The sequence below is a fragment of the Amblyomma mixtum genome, chromosome 6 (genome assembly GCF_055824585.1).
Source record: "Amblyomma mixtum isolate Tamu chromosome 6, ASM5582458v1, whole genome shotgun sequence".
NCBI classification, from domain to species: Eukaryota; Metazoa; Arthropoda; class Arachnida; order Ixodida; family Ixodidae; genus Amblyomma; species Amblyomma mixtum.
In genome coordinates, this window is record NC_143017.1 from 133,441,045 (window position 1) to 133,459,561 (window position 18,517).

The 18,517-nt window shown below is 53.5% G+C and overlaps 1 protein-coding gene across 1 annotated transcript; it reads right to left on the reverse strand.

Moving 5' to 3' along the window:
- Nucleotides 1-5,098: 5,098 nt before the first annotated feature.
- LOC149340434 (uncharacterized) lies at nucleotides 5,099-16,547 on the reverse strand. Its single transcript, XM_089549202.1, has 2 exons — nucleotides 14,490-16,547; nucleotides 5,099-5,475 (listed from the first exon to the last, which is right to left on the reverse strand). The coding sequence occupies exons 1-2, from the start codon at nucleotides 16,124-16,126 to the stop codon at nucleotides 5,244-5,246; spliced, it is 1,869 nt and encodes a 622-aa protein (XP_089405328.1). The 5' UTR covers nucleotides 16,127-16,547; the 3' UTR covers nucleotides 5,099-5,243.
- Nucleotides 16,548-18,517: the final 1,970 nt, after the last annotated feature.

The window sequence follows — 18,517 nt, forward strand, 5'->3', positions numbered from 1 at the left end:
AGTGCTTTGCAGACGGCTGCGAAGCTCGACAAATGCAGCCTCTTCGTCGGTCCCCCACAGGAAGGGCGTGTCGTCACGGGTCAGTGCGTTCAGCGGTTCCGCGATTTTCGAGAAATCTTGAATAAAGCGCCTATAATAGGAGCACAGGCCTAAAAACCGGCGAACGGCCTTCTTGTCAGTTGGGCGTGGAAAACCTGAGACGGCAGCAGTCTTGTCAGGGTCCGGGCGAACACCTTGTGCGCTGACAACGTGACCAAGAAAGCGAAGTTCCTCAAAGCCAAAATGGCATTTCTCGGCTTTAATGGTGAGTTGCGCGGATTTGAGCGCTTGTAGCACAATGCGCAACCGCTCCAAGTGTTGGTCAAAGGTGGGCGAAAATATAACGACATCGTCCAGGTACACCAGGCAGGACTGCCATTTCAAGCCGGAGAGGACAGTGTCCATCATGCGTTGGAAAGTGGCCGGTGCTAAGCACAGACCAAATGGGAGCACTTTAAACTCATAGAGGCCGTCAGGCGTCACGAAAGCCGTCTTCTCCCGGTCTCTCTCGTCCACTTCGATTTGCCAGTACCCGCTTTTAAGATCCAATGACGAGAAGTATCTGGCGTTCCGCAATCGGTCGAGCGCGTCATCTATCCTGGGCAGCGGGTAAACGTCCTTTTTGGTCACGCTGTTAAGTTTCCTGTAGTCCACGCAGAAACGCAGAGTATTGTCCTTCTTTTTGACAAGAACCACAGGCGATGCCCACGGACTGGTGGACGGCTGAATGACATCGTCTGCAAGCATCTCGGCAACCTGATTCTGAATGGCTTCTCTCTCCACCGGGGAAACACGATATGGGCGCTGGCAGACGGGTCGCGTAGTCTCGTCAGTGATGATACGATGCTTGGCGAGTGGAGTTCGGCCGACCTTCGAGCACGTAGCGAAACAGTCCGCAAATTCTGCCAAGAGGGCCGACAGAAGATCCCTCTGAACCGACGGCAAGGCAGGATTTATTCTGACTGACTGAAGAACGTGATGTGGGCCAGCATACTCCGGAGAGGGTCCTCCCACGGTGCACAAACCTGGAACCTCAGCAACGTCGTGGAGGAAGGCAATAGCCATGCCTTTGGCCAGGTGCTGATATTCGTTGGCAAAGTTAGTCAGGAGGACGTGGGTGCGGCCGTCACGTAGTTGGACGAGACCTCTTGCAACGGCAAGTCCCCGCTTAAGCAGCAGTGGACTATGGCTGTCCGCTAGGCCCTCGTAGTCATGAAAGAGGTCGTTCCGCACGAGTACCAGAACACTGCACCGCGGCGGCACCGTGACGTCGTTCTCGACAATGCGCAGAGCGTTGCTGCAGGGATCGCGGGAGTCAAAGCGCGCCACGGCCTGTTTGGTCGAGAACGTGACACGTGCCTCCTGAAAGTCAATCACAGCGCCGTTCGACTGCAGGAAGTCGATCCCCAGAATCAAGTCTCTGGAACACTCGGGGAGTACGACAAATTCACCAACGTACGTAAAACCACTAATCCCAACTCTAGCCGTGCACTTGCCCACAGGGGAAATTAGGTGGCCACCAGCGGTGCGAATGGGGGTCCCCGTCCACGGTGTCAGAACCTTCTTAAGTTCTCCAGCGAAGGCACGGCTCATAACAGAGTAATCAGCACCGGTATCGAGCAGCGCGGTAATGTCAGTGCCATCAATTGTCACACGCAAATCGGATGCAGCGTATCTGATACTGTCGCTGCCTCTCTCTGTCCGGGTATCGTCGGCTCGAGGGTTCCGCGATGGAGGATCTTGACACGTCCCGACGTCAGCGGCCTTGCCTCCAGAGGTCGCTGGTGTTAGTTTTCCCGACGCGGACTCGGCGAGCGACGGCCAGCAGAGCTACTCTGGCGGCCAGGGCTGGAAGAGCGATAACGGAGAGGCGAAGGGGAACGGGACTCGCGCCTTCCAGAGTAGGCAGGGTTCTGGCGTGCCCAGAGATGCTGTGCAATCTCATGCGGTCGTTCGCCGTTCTGAGGGCAGGGTGCGTCGGGATGGAAACCGCGAAGGCCCACTTGGCGGTACGGACAGGCGCGGTAGAGGTGACCAGGCTCCCCAAAGTGGTAGCAGAGAGGCCTGCGGTCCGGTGTACGCCACAAATCCGACTTGCGAGGGCGTGGCCCAGCTGTAGCAGATGCGGTTGCAGAATACGTGGCGATGTTACTCACGGAGGTCGACGGGGTCACACCGTAGCCAGGCACGCTTGCGTGACATGTGCCGATGTTGCTCACGCCAGGCGTTGGGGTAATGGGACCGTAGCCTGTCGTGCGACGTACAACAGATGCGTACGTGGGTCGGTCATCGAACCGGGATGGCGCTTCGGGGACAGGAGGTGCCTGCGCAGCCTGTCGCACCTCGTCCCTGACAACGTCGGACAGCGCTGCCAGCGGCGCAGGTGCAACCTGAGGCAGATGGATCCGCTGCAGTTCCTCCCGGACAACGGAGCGAATTAGTTCACGCAAGGTGTCTACACTGCCGCCGAGACACGAAAAAAAGCCTTCGGGCACCATGCAGTTGATGTCCCGGTTGTAGTGGCGGGCCCGTTGTTGCAGCGTCGTCTCCATCGTGGTCGCCTCGGTTAGAAATTCCGCCACCGTGCGGGGTGGGCTGCGCACGAGGCCCGCGAACAGCTCCTGCTTAACCCCACGCATGAGATGGCGCAGCTTCTTCTCCTCTGTCATGTTGGGGTCGGCACGCTTGAAAAGACGGGCCATGTCTTCGGTGTACATGCGCACGCTTTCGTTCGTGCGCTGATTTCGGGAGTGCAGCGCAGCTTCGGCCTTCTCCCGGCGGTCAGCGTTGGGGAACGTAGCCAGGAGACTCCGGCAAAACGTCTCCCAGGTGGGAAGTGTAGCCTCGTGGTTTTCAAACCACGTCCGAGCAGACTCTTCCAGGGCAAAGTAGACGTTATTCAGCTTGCGCTCGTCGCACCAGCCGTTGTAGCGTGCGACCCGCTCGAACGTCTCCAGCCAGTCCTCAGCGTCTTCGAACACGTCACCGTGAAAAGATGGCGGTGTTCGCGGTGGGTGGCAAAGGATCGGCGCCAGGGGCCTGGTGTCAGCGGCCATGGCAGTTGGACTCGACGGTAGAGGCTGGATCGGCGGCTGGGTCCTGGTGTCAGTGGCCATGTCAGTTGGACTCGGCGGTCGAGGCTGCGTCGTCCTTGTTGGCGGGGGAAGGGGCCCAAATTCAGGCGACTCTCCGCGGAGACGGCGGCTGGGTCGCTGGTGAACCGGTGTGAGGTCCGTAGTGACGCTGTACGGAGTTTGCAGGTCGGGAAGCGTACCCAGCACTGCTCCACCAAACTGTAGCGTGCAACGCCAAAAAGAACACCCGCGCAGAGACGAAAAACCTGCGGCGGTCCCCTAGTGTTGTAGCCTACGACAGAATGGCACATACCCGCCTTAGTGGTTCGAGCGCGCGCGAGAGAGCCAACTAACTTCTTCCTCTTCTAGCGCATGCGCTACTTCTGTCTCTTCTTCTAATGCATGTATCAATATCGTGTTGCGGTGTGCGGGCTTGCCCCACAAAGACACAGAGGGCACCGCCCTAACAAGGGCACTGGAATCAGTGACGGCCCCAAGGGGATGCCAGGGTTGGCGGCCGGCACCCCCGAATTTTGCCGCTTATTATAAAAAAAAAATAAGCGCTTCCTTCTGCCCTCATTAAGGTCCCTTGCCGGTCAGCGAGTATGTGAAATTATCACCACTGTATTTTGTTCATTTCATATTTTTCTTATCATTATTAATAACAATGCCACAACAGTGTCGTCATGCCTCCTCAAAATTTAACTATCCACCCCGCTATGAAGACCTTGGCGACAACTCTGGCGGTGATTTGTTGAACTGAACCGACCGCCGCACGACCCGACCGCGAGCACGAAAATCACGGAGGGCCGACATTTGGTATGGTGGAACAGTACAATTTGATACGCATGCAGACATCCTTCTCTCTCCTTTCTCTCTTCATTTTTTTCTTTTGAAATTATTGTCTAGAGAGCAATAATTTTATGCAAACCTGTTACAAAGGCAGCAGCTGCATATCATCACAAGCAGCATCTTAACTCATTGGAAAGTATGCTGTTGTCAGTGACCGCCCCTTTTCACGCACCGCGCGTGCTTCTTTTCCTAACCTAGCGGCAGACCCGCAACCATGGTGCTATATAGTTGAATACAGCTTTAAAAAGCAGCAGTTAGAAAACAATGGGCCAAGGTCTGCGGCGTCCTGTATTCCTCCGCTGACCAATCACAACACTGAACAAAATGAGCCCTCGAATATTTGACGGTATCAAACAAACCAAGGGCATTAAATTTTTGAGCTTACAATTTCGTCTCGTCATTAACACCTTGATTAAGTAACAGCGGAGGCTTTAACAACTGTCTACTTCTTGAAACGGACAAATTTTGTTCGGTGGTCCTATATGTGGGCGGGGCTTCACTGCAGACTCGAGTTGTATCCGAATATAAAGCGTTCCCATTTCAGCGGCGCCGCCAAGCCTATAATTACTTCGCTATGTGCACTCGTGGGAGACTTTTTTTGTGGCACATTCCACGTGGAGCGGAGAGTTTCCCTCGTTGGAGACCTTTTTTTGTGGCGCATCCCACGGGGAGCAGAGAGTATCCCAGAATGCTCTGCAGAGTCCGGCGGGGCTCATTCACGTCGTGCCAATGTAATTACGAAAGTTAACGAGGTTCACAAACGAGCCGGGGCCTTGCAGACGTGATACAATATATTTTTTTTTCTTTATCGTGTAGCACTGGACCCGCGGTAATAGAGCTTCCCTTCCGAAAGAGCAAGTAGATGGCAACGTCCATATTCACTAATGGCGCTGGCATGCACGCTAAAGGCCTAATGCTTTGGAAAACTGCCGTGTCACTCCAACATCGTTAAAGCGGTACTAAATGCCGCAGTAGTAATGACATTCAGGATCGGCGACTGGGCGAAATATTCGATTCATGCATTTTCTTCTGCGTTAGTATCATGGGAAAAAAAAACAATATCGAGCATTCCTTTGGCACAGAGAACGTATCGCGCATTCTACAGTATTCAACGCACACGGAGAGGAGTGAAGTAGGGACTGAAAAATGGGTTTATCGCTGCAATCTTGAGCAGGATGAGGTATGCACACAATTGAAAGACAACAATCATGTCAAGTAGAAACTGGGATCGCTGGCCGCAAGCGCTACAGCTTTAAAAACGGTGTTTGCGATGTCATTTCAGACATGGTTGCGTGGCTTCGCTAGACCGATGAAAGTCCTCCGGTAGCAGCCGAGGCATGGCCTGTTGGTGAGGAAGACTCCGCCTCCTAAGCGCCGCTGTCCTCCGATATCCATCCGAGTCGTGTCGGGATGCCGCTGACGAATCCATGTGACCCGCTTCACTGCATCTCGCTGGTCCAAGTAGTGTGCGTGAATCACCTCCAGGAGCGGAAGTGCGGCTTGCATACGACTGTAAAGATATACATATATAGGTATATATATGTATACACATTTGCAAACAAAGGCACAGAATTACTGCGCAGTTAAGGCGCTCGGCTTCGGGTACTGAGCAGGAGTACCTGGGTTCGAATCCGGCAGCGGCGACAGCGTTTCGACGGAGGCGAAACGCAAAAGGCGCCCAGGTACTACTATGCGATATCAGCGTTAAACATCCCCAGGTGATAAATTGGTTTTTGAGGGAAGAAAATGGCGCAGTATCTGTCAGACGTATCTCGATGGACACCTGAACCGCCGCGTAAGGGAAGGGAGGATGGTGGGAGTGCAAGAAGAAAGAGGTGCCGTAGTGAAGATCTCCGGAATAATTTCGACCACCTGACATCTTTACGTTCACTAACATCGCACAGCACACGGGCGCCTTTTGCGTTCCGCCGCCACCGAAACGTGGCCGCCGCGGTCGGGTTCGAACCCAGGTACTCCGACTCGGTAGACGAACGCCTTGACCACTGAGCCACCATGGCGGCGACCAAAAAAAATCAGGAGACTTTCACTACGGCACCTTTCTAGCTCTCTCTTCTTTCACATTCCGCTTTATCTCTTCCCTCAAAGCGCGGATGAGGAGTCCACTGAGAAATGAGGCATTTATTGCTCCATTTCCTTTCCTCAAAAAAAAATTGGCTGGGGCTTAGCTAAGGTTAAGCCTGGATATCTCGAAGCGAAAAGCTGCGGTGTTCCGCGATAAACACGCGCTTGCGGCGAACGTCAAACGATGACGCATAGCGCGCGGCAGCGTGCGCCTGTTCTATGGGCAAGCGCGCCTAATATACCCCTCCTTTCAAATGCGCACTGCGCACGGCTGCGGCGAATGAATGAATGAAAAACTTTATTGTACAAGGGTTCTTTCTCTCAGCGGAGGTGGAGCCCTCAGTCCAGGGCCCCAGTGGCCTTTGCAGTCTTGCGAGCCCTGTCGATCAGCTTGAGCTGCTCTTCAGGCTTCGAGCTGGACAACGGAGCCTCCCACTGCTCCGGTGTTGGTGTGTTGTTTATCGGCGCTGCCTGCATTTTCTGACAGGCCCATGTAATGTGGTAAAGCGTTGGGTGTTCACCGCATAGCGGGCATTTGTTTTCATATGTGGAAAGATAGATTTTGCTTAGTAAACTCAGAATGGGACATGTATTAGTCTGCAGTTGTCTCCAGGCAACCGACTGCTCTCTACTAAGGTCTTTGTGGGGAGGGGGGTAGGTCCTCCTGAGGGCTCGTTGGTGTTCTAAGATGACTCCATACCGTCTAGAGGCTGCGTCCAGTTCCCCTTCCGTGCGCACCTCCCTGTTGCCGTATGCTCGGGCGTTGGCGTGCGCACGTTGGTTCCCTTTGACAGCCTCATGGCCTGGTGTCCACGTGATGAAGCATTTCGTAAAGGTGATTGTCCTCGCCTTGAGTATGTGAATGGCTGCAGTGGATATGCGTCCACTGCTGTACCTTCTGCACGCCTCTTGCAAGTCTGCAATGATGTGTGCATGCGGCTCGTCAATCTGCAGGGTGATGGCGAGTGCGATTGCTGCTTCCTCAACATCGAGGATGTTGTTGGTTTTTATCGAAGCGCAGTTGATTTCCCTGAGCTGGTGATCCACCACGCTGGCTACCGAGCCGTATCGGTGTCTGTATGTGGTTGCGTCAACGTATAATACGTCTTTTGCCCCGGCGAAGCTTCTTTCGTGGAATTGGGATCTTAACTTTTCTTCTCCCCTTATGTATATCTGAATGCATGTTTTTCGGAATCGGACTGATCTCAATGATCCTCCTGATTTCATTTGGAACGCTCGCTGTGCTGTTGATTTCTTTCAAAGCGTCCCTCATGCCCAGGAGAAGCGGCAGCGCACATGCGCAGTAGCCTGCGCCGTGCGTGACGTCACTCGTGCTCCGACGTACTACGGCTCATGCGAAGCGCGGTGTTGACAAGCGTAGTGAAGCTTTTCGCTTCAAAACCACTAACTTGTGCATGCTACGCTGCGCATAGGTAAGGCGAAGGAAAGGTAGGATTGTGATAGGCACAGGTCAGTGCACTGGCGTCCACTCGCAGTCGTAGAGGCGGGTGTGATTGGAGGTGAGTGTGAGCGGACCTCACTTTTGAGTAGATGTGGAAAGATGCACCAGCGAAGTTTGCCGCGTGTGTCTCGCTGCGAAGTTATCCGCTTAGTTTTGTTTATTAAGGCGAAAGCCTTTGATTCCTCACACTGTCGTGACCAAGAAATGTTAGCAGGTGAGTCCGCGTTTCGGTGTCACTGCTTTAAAAAAGAACTGTCGAGGCTGGGAATCGAACCAGGGCATTTTGGCATTTGAAGTGGAGATGCTGCCACTCCGTCACGAAGGCTCCATGTTTGAATATGATTAAAGGCGCATCTAGTGAATGCGTGGGCTTCATAAATGAAATTTAAAAAATAAAAAAGAAATTAAAACCAAAAGAAACAAAAATAAAAATAAAATATATATATTAAAAAAACAAATAAAAGAACCAGTGCGCTAGGAAACGCTTTCACCTTGCAGCACTTTAGGGAGCCAAAGTGCCCCCTGAATTTTTTTTTTTTTTTGTTGATGAGAGCTGGGGGGGAACAGATATTTACTGTCGAGGCCACTCCAGGGCGAGAAAACATGGTGTCTGGACGATGGAAGCTGAAGATTGCGCTGGCGCATGAGCTGCATCCTTTCGTCCCCGTTCCCTATGTTAGCCTACCGTTGGCATAGGCGCAGACCCTTCGCGTTTTGAATGAGCGGCTGGGGGTTAGAGCGGGTCTCTTGATCGAATTTCGCAGTGCCACTGCTGTACTTGGGGACTTTTTTTGCAATGCGGCAAGGGCGATGCAGGGAAGGAGGCGGGCCTTTGTCCCCCTGCCGTGAGGAGGGAGCTCCTCAACCCTCCCGCAACGTCTCTCCAGCTTCCCTCCTTTCACCCCTCCGCACCCCTATCCGGAACAACGAACCACTCTTCCCTCCCCCCCCCCCCCCCCCCCCCCTGCATGGGGACAAAGGCCCGTCTCTCTCCTTTTCCTGCCTAGCTTCTGCTGCACTGCCAATAAAAAAAATTGCGCCTCTCCCGTAACCGAGAGCAGAGTAAGCATGAAATGTTTACGGGCCTAACACAGGCTCCATTGCTCGGCTTAAGCAGCTGTGACGGTGGCGGCATTGAAATCCAGCGAGGTGCGCGCCAGCGCGCTAGCAGACGACACGAAGCTCCTCCCCGGGCCCCTGTGCGCCTGCGCGGCTTTGCTTCGATGCGCGAAGCCCCTAAGAGATCACGTATGACAACGAAGTGTATCGTGGCATTTATGTGCTTTTCGAACGCGTTATTAGAAATCGGAAATTATAATTCCGTGCATTATCAAATGCACAGCTCGAGTGATATCTTGATGAACATTGAGAAGACACTTGCAGCAGTTATTTTTTGTGACTCGTTTGGAGAGCAACCGGCGCTTGTATGCCGGTCCCGTAGGAGGGCTTAGAGAGTCTCGTTGAAACTCTTTAAATCTCGTACGGTGCCCGGATGTTCTCGTTTCAGAGCCCGGATGAGTAGAATTCAGTGCCCGGATGTTGGCTCTCGGTCTCGGCGTGACGTCACCACACTGCCGACAACGGGAGCTAAAAGCATTTCATGCTTAAAAAGTAGTATCTCTCTTTGAGCCCCTGTTAAGCAAAGTTCCAGTGCTTGCTGCTGAGACGACGACAGCCGCCGCGGTGGCTCAGTGGTTATGGTGCTCGGCTGCTGACCCGAAAGACGCGGGTTCGATCCCGGCTGGTGGTGGTGGTGAAAAACATTTATAGTGCAATAAATATTTACAGAGAGGTGATTGGGGTAGGCCCTATTGGCCCTTTCCCCTAACAATACTAGGTGGAGCCCCTATTCCGGGGCCCCATTGGCAAGCAACGCCGCCCGCGTGCGGTGAACCAAGGCCTTTTGGGTCTTTAGGTCCTGACAGCCGAGCAGGGCCGCCTCCCAGTCCTCTCTGGTGGGGTTGGGGTTGGGGGGGATACATGGGTTGGATTGACACGCCCAAACCATGTGGAAGGTGTCAGCCACCTCCCCACAGAACTGGCACGTGCCATCAAAGGATTCGTTGAAATGTTTAAGTACCGCCGGGCACAGTACAGTGTTAGTAAGAATTTTGATGAGGAGGCGCTCGTCAGCGCGATCCAGTCCCTTACAAGGGGCCGAGTAGCGCCGGTGCTCCTCCTTGTAGTAATCGGTGATGTGTTTGAATGTAAGGGCCAGATTGTCTGATTGGGAGTAGGCTTCCAAGGACAGGGAGATAGCCCGGGGATAGAGTGCGCGGGCGGCCTGATCGGCCTGTTCGTTTCCCTGTAGGCCCTGGTGACCGGGGGCCCAAATCAGGTTGCGTGGAGTTGGACCTTTGCATCGGCAGCTATATTCCAATATGCGCCAGGCAAGCGCGGGAGCCCAGCCCAACTCATAGTTCCGACAGGCCCCTCGCGAGTCGGTGACGATGTATTTCGACTTGGGAGTAGTGAGAGCCAGAGCAATGGCAATCTCCTCCGCGTGTGTTGCGCTGTAGGCTTTGAAAGTGAGCCCGTTAACTGTGTTTGTGTTGTGTACGACTGCAGCCGTGTACCACACCCCGTGGTGTGGGCCGGCAACGTCCACGTAATACACATGTTGTTGGTTACCATAGTATCGCGCCAACGCTTCCGCGCGCGCCTGGCGACGACCGCTATGGTCTTCTCTGGACATGTTGCGGGGAAGGGGTTGGACCCGGAGGGCGCGTCTCCAGGGTTCTGGCACTCTCTCCCTTTCCTCAATATGGTAGTCATGTTTGATGTGTAGCCGGTCCAAGAGGCGGCGACTGGACGTGGTCTGTGCAAGACGCGTGTATTGGTTGACTAAGTGGGCTTCTCGAAGCTCCCGGAATGTGTTTACCACGCCCAAGGCCAGAAGTCGCTGTTTGGACGTGGTGACCGGGAGGTCGAGAGCCCGCTTGATGACTTTCCGGTGGATGACATCCAGTTGGTCATCATCATGTTTGCGCAAGTGCAAGTAGGGGGTTGAGTAGAGGATTCTACTCGTCACGAAAGCATGGGCAAGCCGCAGTGCATCCTTGCTTCGTAATTCGCCCCGCTTGTTGGAGACCCGGCGGACCATGCGGCCCACCTGGTCTCCCACTGTGCGAAGTTTGGCTAGGGTAGTGTCGACCCTGCGTTGATGGTGTATGAAGAGACCAAGGACGCGGATCTCCTTGGACTCCCGGATCGGTCCCGAGGGGACACTGATGCAAAACGGAGTTGTGTTCCTAGGGGAGGGACGTATGTGCACAAATTCTGATTTAGATGGGGCGCACTGGAGTCCGCAGTAGGCCGCGTAGTCGTCGACTAGGGTCGCCGCTGCTTGCAGGCAGGATTCCATGTGGCCCAGGTTACCTTGCGTGGCCCAGATTGTAATGTCATCCGCATAAAGAGCGTGATGTATCCCGGGCAAAGAAGACAATTTGGAGGGAAGATGAAGCATTGCCAAATTGAAGAGGAGGGGGGACAGGACCGCGCCTTGAGGTGTTCCCCTCGAGCCGATGGTGTATGGCCCGTGTTCCGCATTAGGCCGCGTAGTCGTCGACTAGGGTCGCCGCTGCTTGCAGGCAGGATTCCATGTGGCCCAGGTTACCTTGCGTGGCCCAGATTGTAATGTCATCCGCATAAAGAGCGTGATGTATCCCGGGCAAAGAAGACAATTTGGAGGGAAGATGAAGCATTGCCAAATTGAAGAGGAGGGGGGACAGGACCGCGCCTTGAGGTGTTCCCCTCGAGCCGATGGTGTATGGCCCGTGTTCCGCATCTTGTATGCGTATGTAGGCTTGACGGTCTGTAAGAAATTGTTTTATGTAGTTGAATGTTTTGTGGCCACAGTTGGTGTTACTGAGGTGGTCCAGGATTACTTCGTGTTTGACATTGTCGAATGCGCCTTTAAGATCCAAGGCTGCGGCGGTTGAATTTCGATGAAGGCGAAATTCTAGAGGCCCGTGCACTCTGCAATGTCTGCACGTTAAAGAACCCCAGGTGGTCTAAATTTCCGGAGCCCTTCACTACGGCATCTCTCATAGGCTGAGTCGCTTTGGGACGTTAAACGCCTTAAACCAGACTGTCCGCCAAGTGACGAGTCTCTGCCAAGCTCATCGTCAGCCTGGAGACAGAACTAGGGCCCCTCAGCATTGTGGGAAATCTCCGGAAGCGGAGAGCGCGCCAATATGTGTGCACTGCCCTTATGTGTCGTGTCGCCCATTGACAGTGCAGTAACAGTCAACAGTAACAGTCGCACGAAGGCGCTGTTTTACCGAACTGTCACAACTAATGATAATTAAGTGTCCCTATATTTTTATAACGCAGCTCTTAGGCGTCTGTTTCTGCGTTTCGCGGCGTCGCCGTCGCCGTTGTCCGCTGCAACCAGCAGTGGACACCTTAGTCGCGCTTTAAGCAGCGAAACCAATGGAGGGGGATCTTGGAAAGGAGAGGGCAAAATTGGCTTTTGAGGAAAGGAAATGGAGCAGTATCTGTCTCACACATCTCGGTGGACACCTGAACCAGAAGGAAGGCGCATAACTGCCCTCTTGGAACAGTGGACACCTCAATCGTGCTTTAAGCGACAGATGTGCGCTGCATGCGTTTGCATTGACAACGTTGTGCCAGAAACGCAGCGATGAATTTATAGGCCGTCGGCGTTTTGTTCATTGGGGTTGGCGTTCCGATCATTTTAAGGGAAGGAAGTGCGCATAACTGGCTCTCTGGGTCAGTGGACGCCAGAATCGCGCTTGTAGGGGCATGAGGTGATGAGAGAGAGAGAGAGATGTGGGCTGCAGGCATTGACAACGTTGTGCCAGAAACGCGGAGCTGAAGCCATACGCCGTCGGCGTTCATTGTGTTCATTAACGCTGGCAACGTTTTACACTCTAATTACTTCAGGAACGGAACTAGATAACTGGCTGCCTGGGTCAGTGAACGCCTGAATCACGCTTATACAGTCTTTGCCAAAAGTAACCAGGCTGCATGGTTTGCTGCTCAGTGTTAAAGTTATTATGCCAGCCCTCAAGCTCTGTACGGTAATAATAACCGCTGTCCTCACCTTAAAAGAACTTTTTTCTTATTTAGGGAACCCGTAAGGGCTCTACTATACGGATGAGAAGCAAACCATGCAGCCTGGTTACTTTTGGCAAAGACTGTACGTGGGGTGATGAGAGAGAAATGTGAGCTGCATGCGTTAGCGCTGACAACGGTGAGCGAACTCTCGCGATCAACAATTAGCTGCCACCTGCCAGGGTGGCAGGGTGGATGGGGACTTTAACGTAGATATAAAGACAAACGAACAGGAATTCATTTCCACTTATGCGGGAGAACATCCCGTTCCTCTCGCTCGTAACGCCTCCCGCGTCTGTGACAACCTCGCGAAATACTTGCGTAGACCTCGTCTTTGAGAACCAGCAATGGTGCAGCAAGTCGAGCATATATCCATCTATTTCTCCGTCCACAAAGCTTCCTTCGTGACAAGAACTGTTAGTGGAGTGTTTCGTGAAGAAGGAATACGTGTGAAAAATAACAAGTTGTCTGTAATTGTGCGTACATGTGTTGCTCGAATTCTTTGCCTCAATATATCGTAAAGCTGGAACAGCTGATGAGCTGCACTCAAATTTCACATTAGGAAGTAACGTAATCGTCGCAGTGTAAAACGTTCTCGACACCAACGCCAATGAACACAATGAACGCCGACGGCCTATGGCTTCAGCGCCGCGTTTCTGGCACAACGTTGTCATTGCCTGCAGCTCACATATCCCTCTCATCACTCCACGTATGTACCTATAAGCACGCTTCAGACGTCCACTGTACCAGGGAGCCAGTTATGCGCATTTCGTATCCTTAAAATGATTGGAGTGTAAAACGTTGTCAAAGCCAACGCATGCAGCGCTTCTCTCTGCTTTCCAAGCTCCCGCTCCATTGGTTTCGCAGCTTAAAGCGCGACTAAGGTGTCCACTTCTGGTTACAACGAACAATGGCGACGGCGACGCCTTGAAACGCAGAAACGGGCGCCAAAGTGCTGCGCTCTAGAATAAAATTTCGTTTGAAGTGGCTTTCGAACCCAGGCCGGCAAGAACATATCACCTTCGCTGGCCACTTCAGAGCGCTGCGTCATCACCGCAGCGCAACGCCCCGCGGGCTGAACTGCCGGCCTCCCGCGCTTCATCGTCGTCTTCATCAACTTCCATCCAGACGGCGCGAAGTGATCGGCTTTGCTAACCACTGCATTCGAGTAGTACGCCATCTCCGCAGAAGAACGCCCCGCGTGCATGCTTTCGCATTCACAGCACGTAAGTATTCTTAAGTGCCCTGCGTAATTTTAGCAAAACTGTTTCTAACAGTAACCATTTAGACGCGCTCATTACTGTGTGACCGACCGCGCACACAAAACACCCGGCGTGCTAACAGCAAGATTCAGCGTCCGCAAGCGTGGGAGCACACATGCGTAATATGGGCTCACGCCGTGCAAGACGCGCGACAGGAGACCCCTTCCTTCAAGCAGCGAGCCCCGAAAAGCCCCGGGTAGCTCAGCATTGCATCAGTGCGGAGTAATGCATAAGCGTCAGGCTAGGCTAGGGGAAGGAACCGGAACAAAGGCCACCTTGCCCACAAGCATCATCGGGGGCGGCAGTAAATCCTTCTCTCCCCACCGCTATCAACAAAATAAGAAAACAAAACTCCAGAAGGATGCGGTCTGTCCTGCAGACGTGTCCTGCAAACATTTCCTGCAAACTTCACGGCGAGCGAACGCGTGAGCGGAGGTGAGTGAATGTGTAGGGACATGAATCTTAGTGTGAGTGGATATGACTGTGAATGAGCAGATGTGTGCGTGTCAATGTGAACGCTAGTGAGCCAAGACTGATAGTGCCGAGTTATGACTGTGTGTAATGACCGGAGATGATATCGACAAAGTGAGAGTGCTAATATACGTATACGCATGCATATAACTTCATATCGTCATTTACCTGATGAAGGAGGTGACGCGGTACTCTGAGATCTCCTCCTCCGTGAGGACGCATAGATGCCGCAGGGTGGAAATGGCTGCGAGGCTCTCCGCGAATAGCTTGTGCCTTAGCTGCTCACCGCGGGTCTCGACCGTCAGGAAGCTGAGCCTCGGATTGCTTTGCAGAAGCCAGCTCAGGCTACATAGGAAGCTGGCCGCGTCCGTCACCGCCTTTTCGAGGCTGTTCATGCTGAATCTCAACTCGATGACGCGGCACTCACGCAGGAAATCCAGCGACGCCACCTTAGCCGTGTCGTCCAGGCTGAGCCGCCGAAGCTTGGTCCACTCGTGCAGCTCCTTGAAGCACGCTTCGCCGAACCGGACAGGTGCCTTGCAGAATCCGCACAGGCAGTCCCCGTTCGAATCACGCTCCGCGCGGACGTCCAGCTCCTCCAGGTGTCTGCATCCCCGGGCCAGGAATGTGAGGGAGTCTGTCCGGTTCACACCGCAGGGGGCGAGCGCCAGTGCCCGCAGATGCGGCAGCGTGGAACCCACGATCGCGGTCCCGTCGCTGCCGTGGTCGAAATGAAATGACGCCAGGTTTAACTCAGTGATGTTCGGCACGCAACTCTTGAGAAATAATGGCGTTGCGTCGATGTAGTAACTGCTGGCAGCCGCAGTTCCTGACGGCTGCTCTGGACGCGGAGGCATCAGAACTAGGCACAGCGACGAGACATCAGCCCACTGCTCAGGTCTCACTAGTTCAGACAGGCGGCGACGGTCTATGCGGCCGTTGCCTTCCATGACCACGATTGCTTGCTTGACCCCTCTTAGCTGGCCATTCTGCATTCCATCCTCGAAAATTATCAGATTGCTCGAGCTTACCGGCTTCAGCTGATAGCTTTTGTTGCCGTACATAATATTGGCAGCTTGAACAGGGTCCGTCCGCCGATGCCTTGGCCATCGTATTACTTTGGCAGATAAGATCTGTTCGCTGCTGAACTTGAATGCGTTCAAGCTCGGCAGGGCACGGGTGAAGCCCAGGCACAGGTCGGCGATGCGTAAATTTAAGCCTCCTTTCTGAATTATGTGAACGTGCAGGATTTTCAGACAGAGGCACTGCTGCAGGAGGAGCTCTAAAAAGAAAACATTGCGTGGCGTAGCAACCAGCTCTATGTACATGCTCTCCAGTTGCATGTTGCGTGACTGGATGTTGAAGGACGACCCCGACCTGTAGAACGAGTCATCGTGTAGCGACCATTCAAGTTTTTTCACTTGAGTCAACGTAGCACCTACGAGGTCGAATAACTTCGACGGTTGAATGACGCAGTTCACACAGCACAGTTCTTGCAAATTACTGCAGCTGTAAATGCAGCTTAGAAGGACTCCGGACGGGAGCGCAATGCAATTATTAAGGTCCAGCTTTTCCACGTGGTTGGCAATGTTTGCTCGGTGAAAGGCTTGTATGGTGCTCACGTCGGTGTCGGCCGTAAATTTGAGCGCTCGAACAATACGCGCCTGGAATTCGATATATCTGAGGCTGGGAACAGCTTCTGCGAATGCTATCAGGGAACCTACGTCCAGAAGTGAGAATATGGTATCCCATACTAGTGGTGGCAGGGAGTCGATGTAGTTGAAGGTGTCGATAGCCGCCGCCATGGTGAAGAGTTCGTGGTAACGAAGTGTTGTCTCGGGGCCAACGAGGTGCGCAAATGTTAAAAAGCAGGACCGGCGCCTCCAGATCCAAAGCCAGGCAGCAGAACGTCAGTGATGAGGATTCTACGCACTCTGAAGAGCACTGTGCATCCTTGGCGGATCCTCCCAAAAGAAGGCACGAAACGAACGCGGAGATTTCAGTAGGCGAACTGCTGATGTGACCAAAGAAGAACCCCCTCCGGGAGGCGGAAACAGAGTCACTTTGAGAGGCGAGGGAAAGGCCTGTAAGATAAGGAAGGCAAGATTCGATAAAAGTTTACAAAGCTGCGCTGCCAACGTCCTCACGCTTGACTCAGGACGCGTGCCGGCGTTGTGGGTAAGCCGAGTGCGACGCGTGCTCGCGTTCTGTGTCTGCGGCTCGCATGCTCGGAACCTGTGTGCCCTTAACCCTGGCGGGTATAAAACAAGCACGAATAAAGGCCACGCGAGGGAGAGGTGGGAGGAGCCCGGCTACAGCCACTTATCTGTTTTTTCAGCCAGCGTCCGCTTCGGCGGACGCGGTTCTTGCGACGCGCGTCTTTTTTTTTTTCTTTTCTCTTATCTTTGAACACTCTTCTATCTACTCGCGGCAGCGGTGGTGGCTCGGCTTGAGCCAGTCGGCAAGCCCGAGCACTTATCAACACTACAGGCTACGCGAGCGTTCTTCTGCGGAACTGCCCCCCAGCGATACATCTGGTCCACCGACGACATTCTCGCATTCATTTTAAGGCGGAAGCCTTTAAAAAAATTCAGGGGGGCGCTTTGTTGACCTAAAAGTGCGGTTAGGCGGAAACCTTAAGCGCGGTGTTGCTGCTTGTGTCAATGATGTGTGTTTAAAATGTTCAGCTTCGCGTCTGAGTGGAACGCGACAGCGGCATGCAACGCTGCCAGGGAGTCCACAGAACGCCATCGCCCATTCGGCTCTACGCCTTGCTCGTCGGTAAATTGGTTTTTGAGGAAAGGAAATGTATCTGTCTCGGATATCTTGGTGGACACCTGAACCTCGCCATAAGAGAAGGGAAGATGATGGGAGTGAACGAAGACACCATATTCACTAGACGCGCCTTTGTTCTTTCCAAACCATTCAGCTGGCATGGCGGAGTGGTTAGCATGCTCGTCTCGCACTCCGGAGGCCCTGGTTCGATTCCCCGACTCGACCAATTTCGATCTCGGTTTCATTTATTTATTGCTAGTAGGACTACATAAATAAATAAATCCGAGTAGGAAATTGGTCGAGTTGGGGAATAGAACCAGGGTCTCCGGAGTGCGAGACGAGCACGCTAACGACTTCGCCATGCCAGCTCACTGGTTTGGAATGAACAAAGGCGCGTCTATAAATATAGTGAATACGGTGTCTTCCCTCACTCTCATCTTCCTCCCTTCCCGTTACGCGAGGTTCAGGTGTCCACCGAGGTATGCGAGACAGATAATTTCCTTCCCTCAAAAATCAAATTAACGACGAGCAAGGCGTAGAGTTGAACGGGCGATGGCGTTCTGTAGACTCCTTTGCAGCGTTGCAAGACGCTGCCGCGTTCCACTCGAAGCTCAACATCTTAACCACACTTAAGTGTCACAAGCAGAAACACCGCGCTTAAGGCTTTCGCCTCACCGCACTGAATTTTTGCACCCCTGAATTGTGCACCCCTGAATTTTTTGAAGAAAAAGTGGGGAAATAACCAATAATCTGCATGAGGGGGGGGGGGGGGGGGGGGGTATCGCAAGGACAGATAAGACTCAACAAGGGTAGAAGTTCGGCCGTGGTTGTCCATGATAAGTTTGTTCCCAGCGCAAAAAAACTTGTTTAAGCCCGGTAATTGCGAAAGCAATTTCAGCTGGCTGTGCCTAGGTTGGCTGGTGGTGTGTCTTGGTGGTGCTCTTAGTGAGGGTTATGTTATCAAAGTTAGTTAATGACGCTTAAGCTTCGCCTTTAGGAGTGGAACGCGACAGCGTGTTGTAGCGCTGCCAGGCAGTCCACGGAACGCCACCACACGTTCGGCGCGATGCCTTGCCATTTGAACGCGACGCTTTTTGAGGAAAGGAAATTACGCAGTAATTCTCTGCCATCTCGGTGGACACCCGAACCGCACCTTACAGGAAGAAAGGAACGCCACCACCGGTTCAGCGCGATGCGTTGCCCTTTGAACGCAAGGCTGATGCCCTGGCTGCGCCTGGTTTGGCTGGTCACGTAGAGCGAGCGCCTCCTCCACGGCAGCGGCGCGTGGAGTTGAAGTGGGGGGGGGGGGGGGGGGGGCTTTTCCACAGCTGGCATGACGTCACGTACAGCGAGCGCCCTTCGCGGCAGCGCCGCGCAGATACGGCATGGAGTATTCGCTGGGATGATCGCGACGAGCAGAG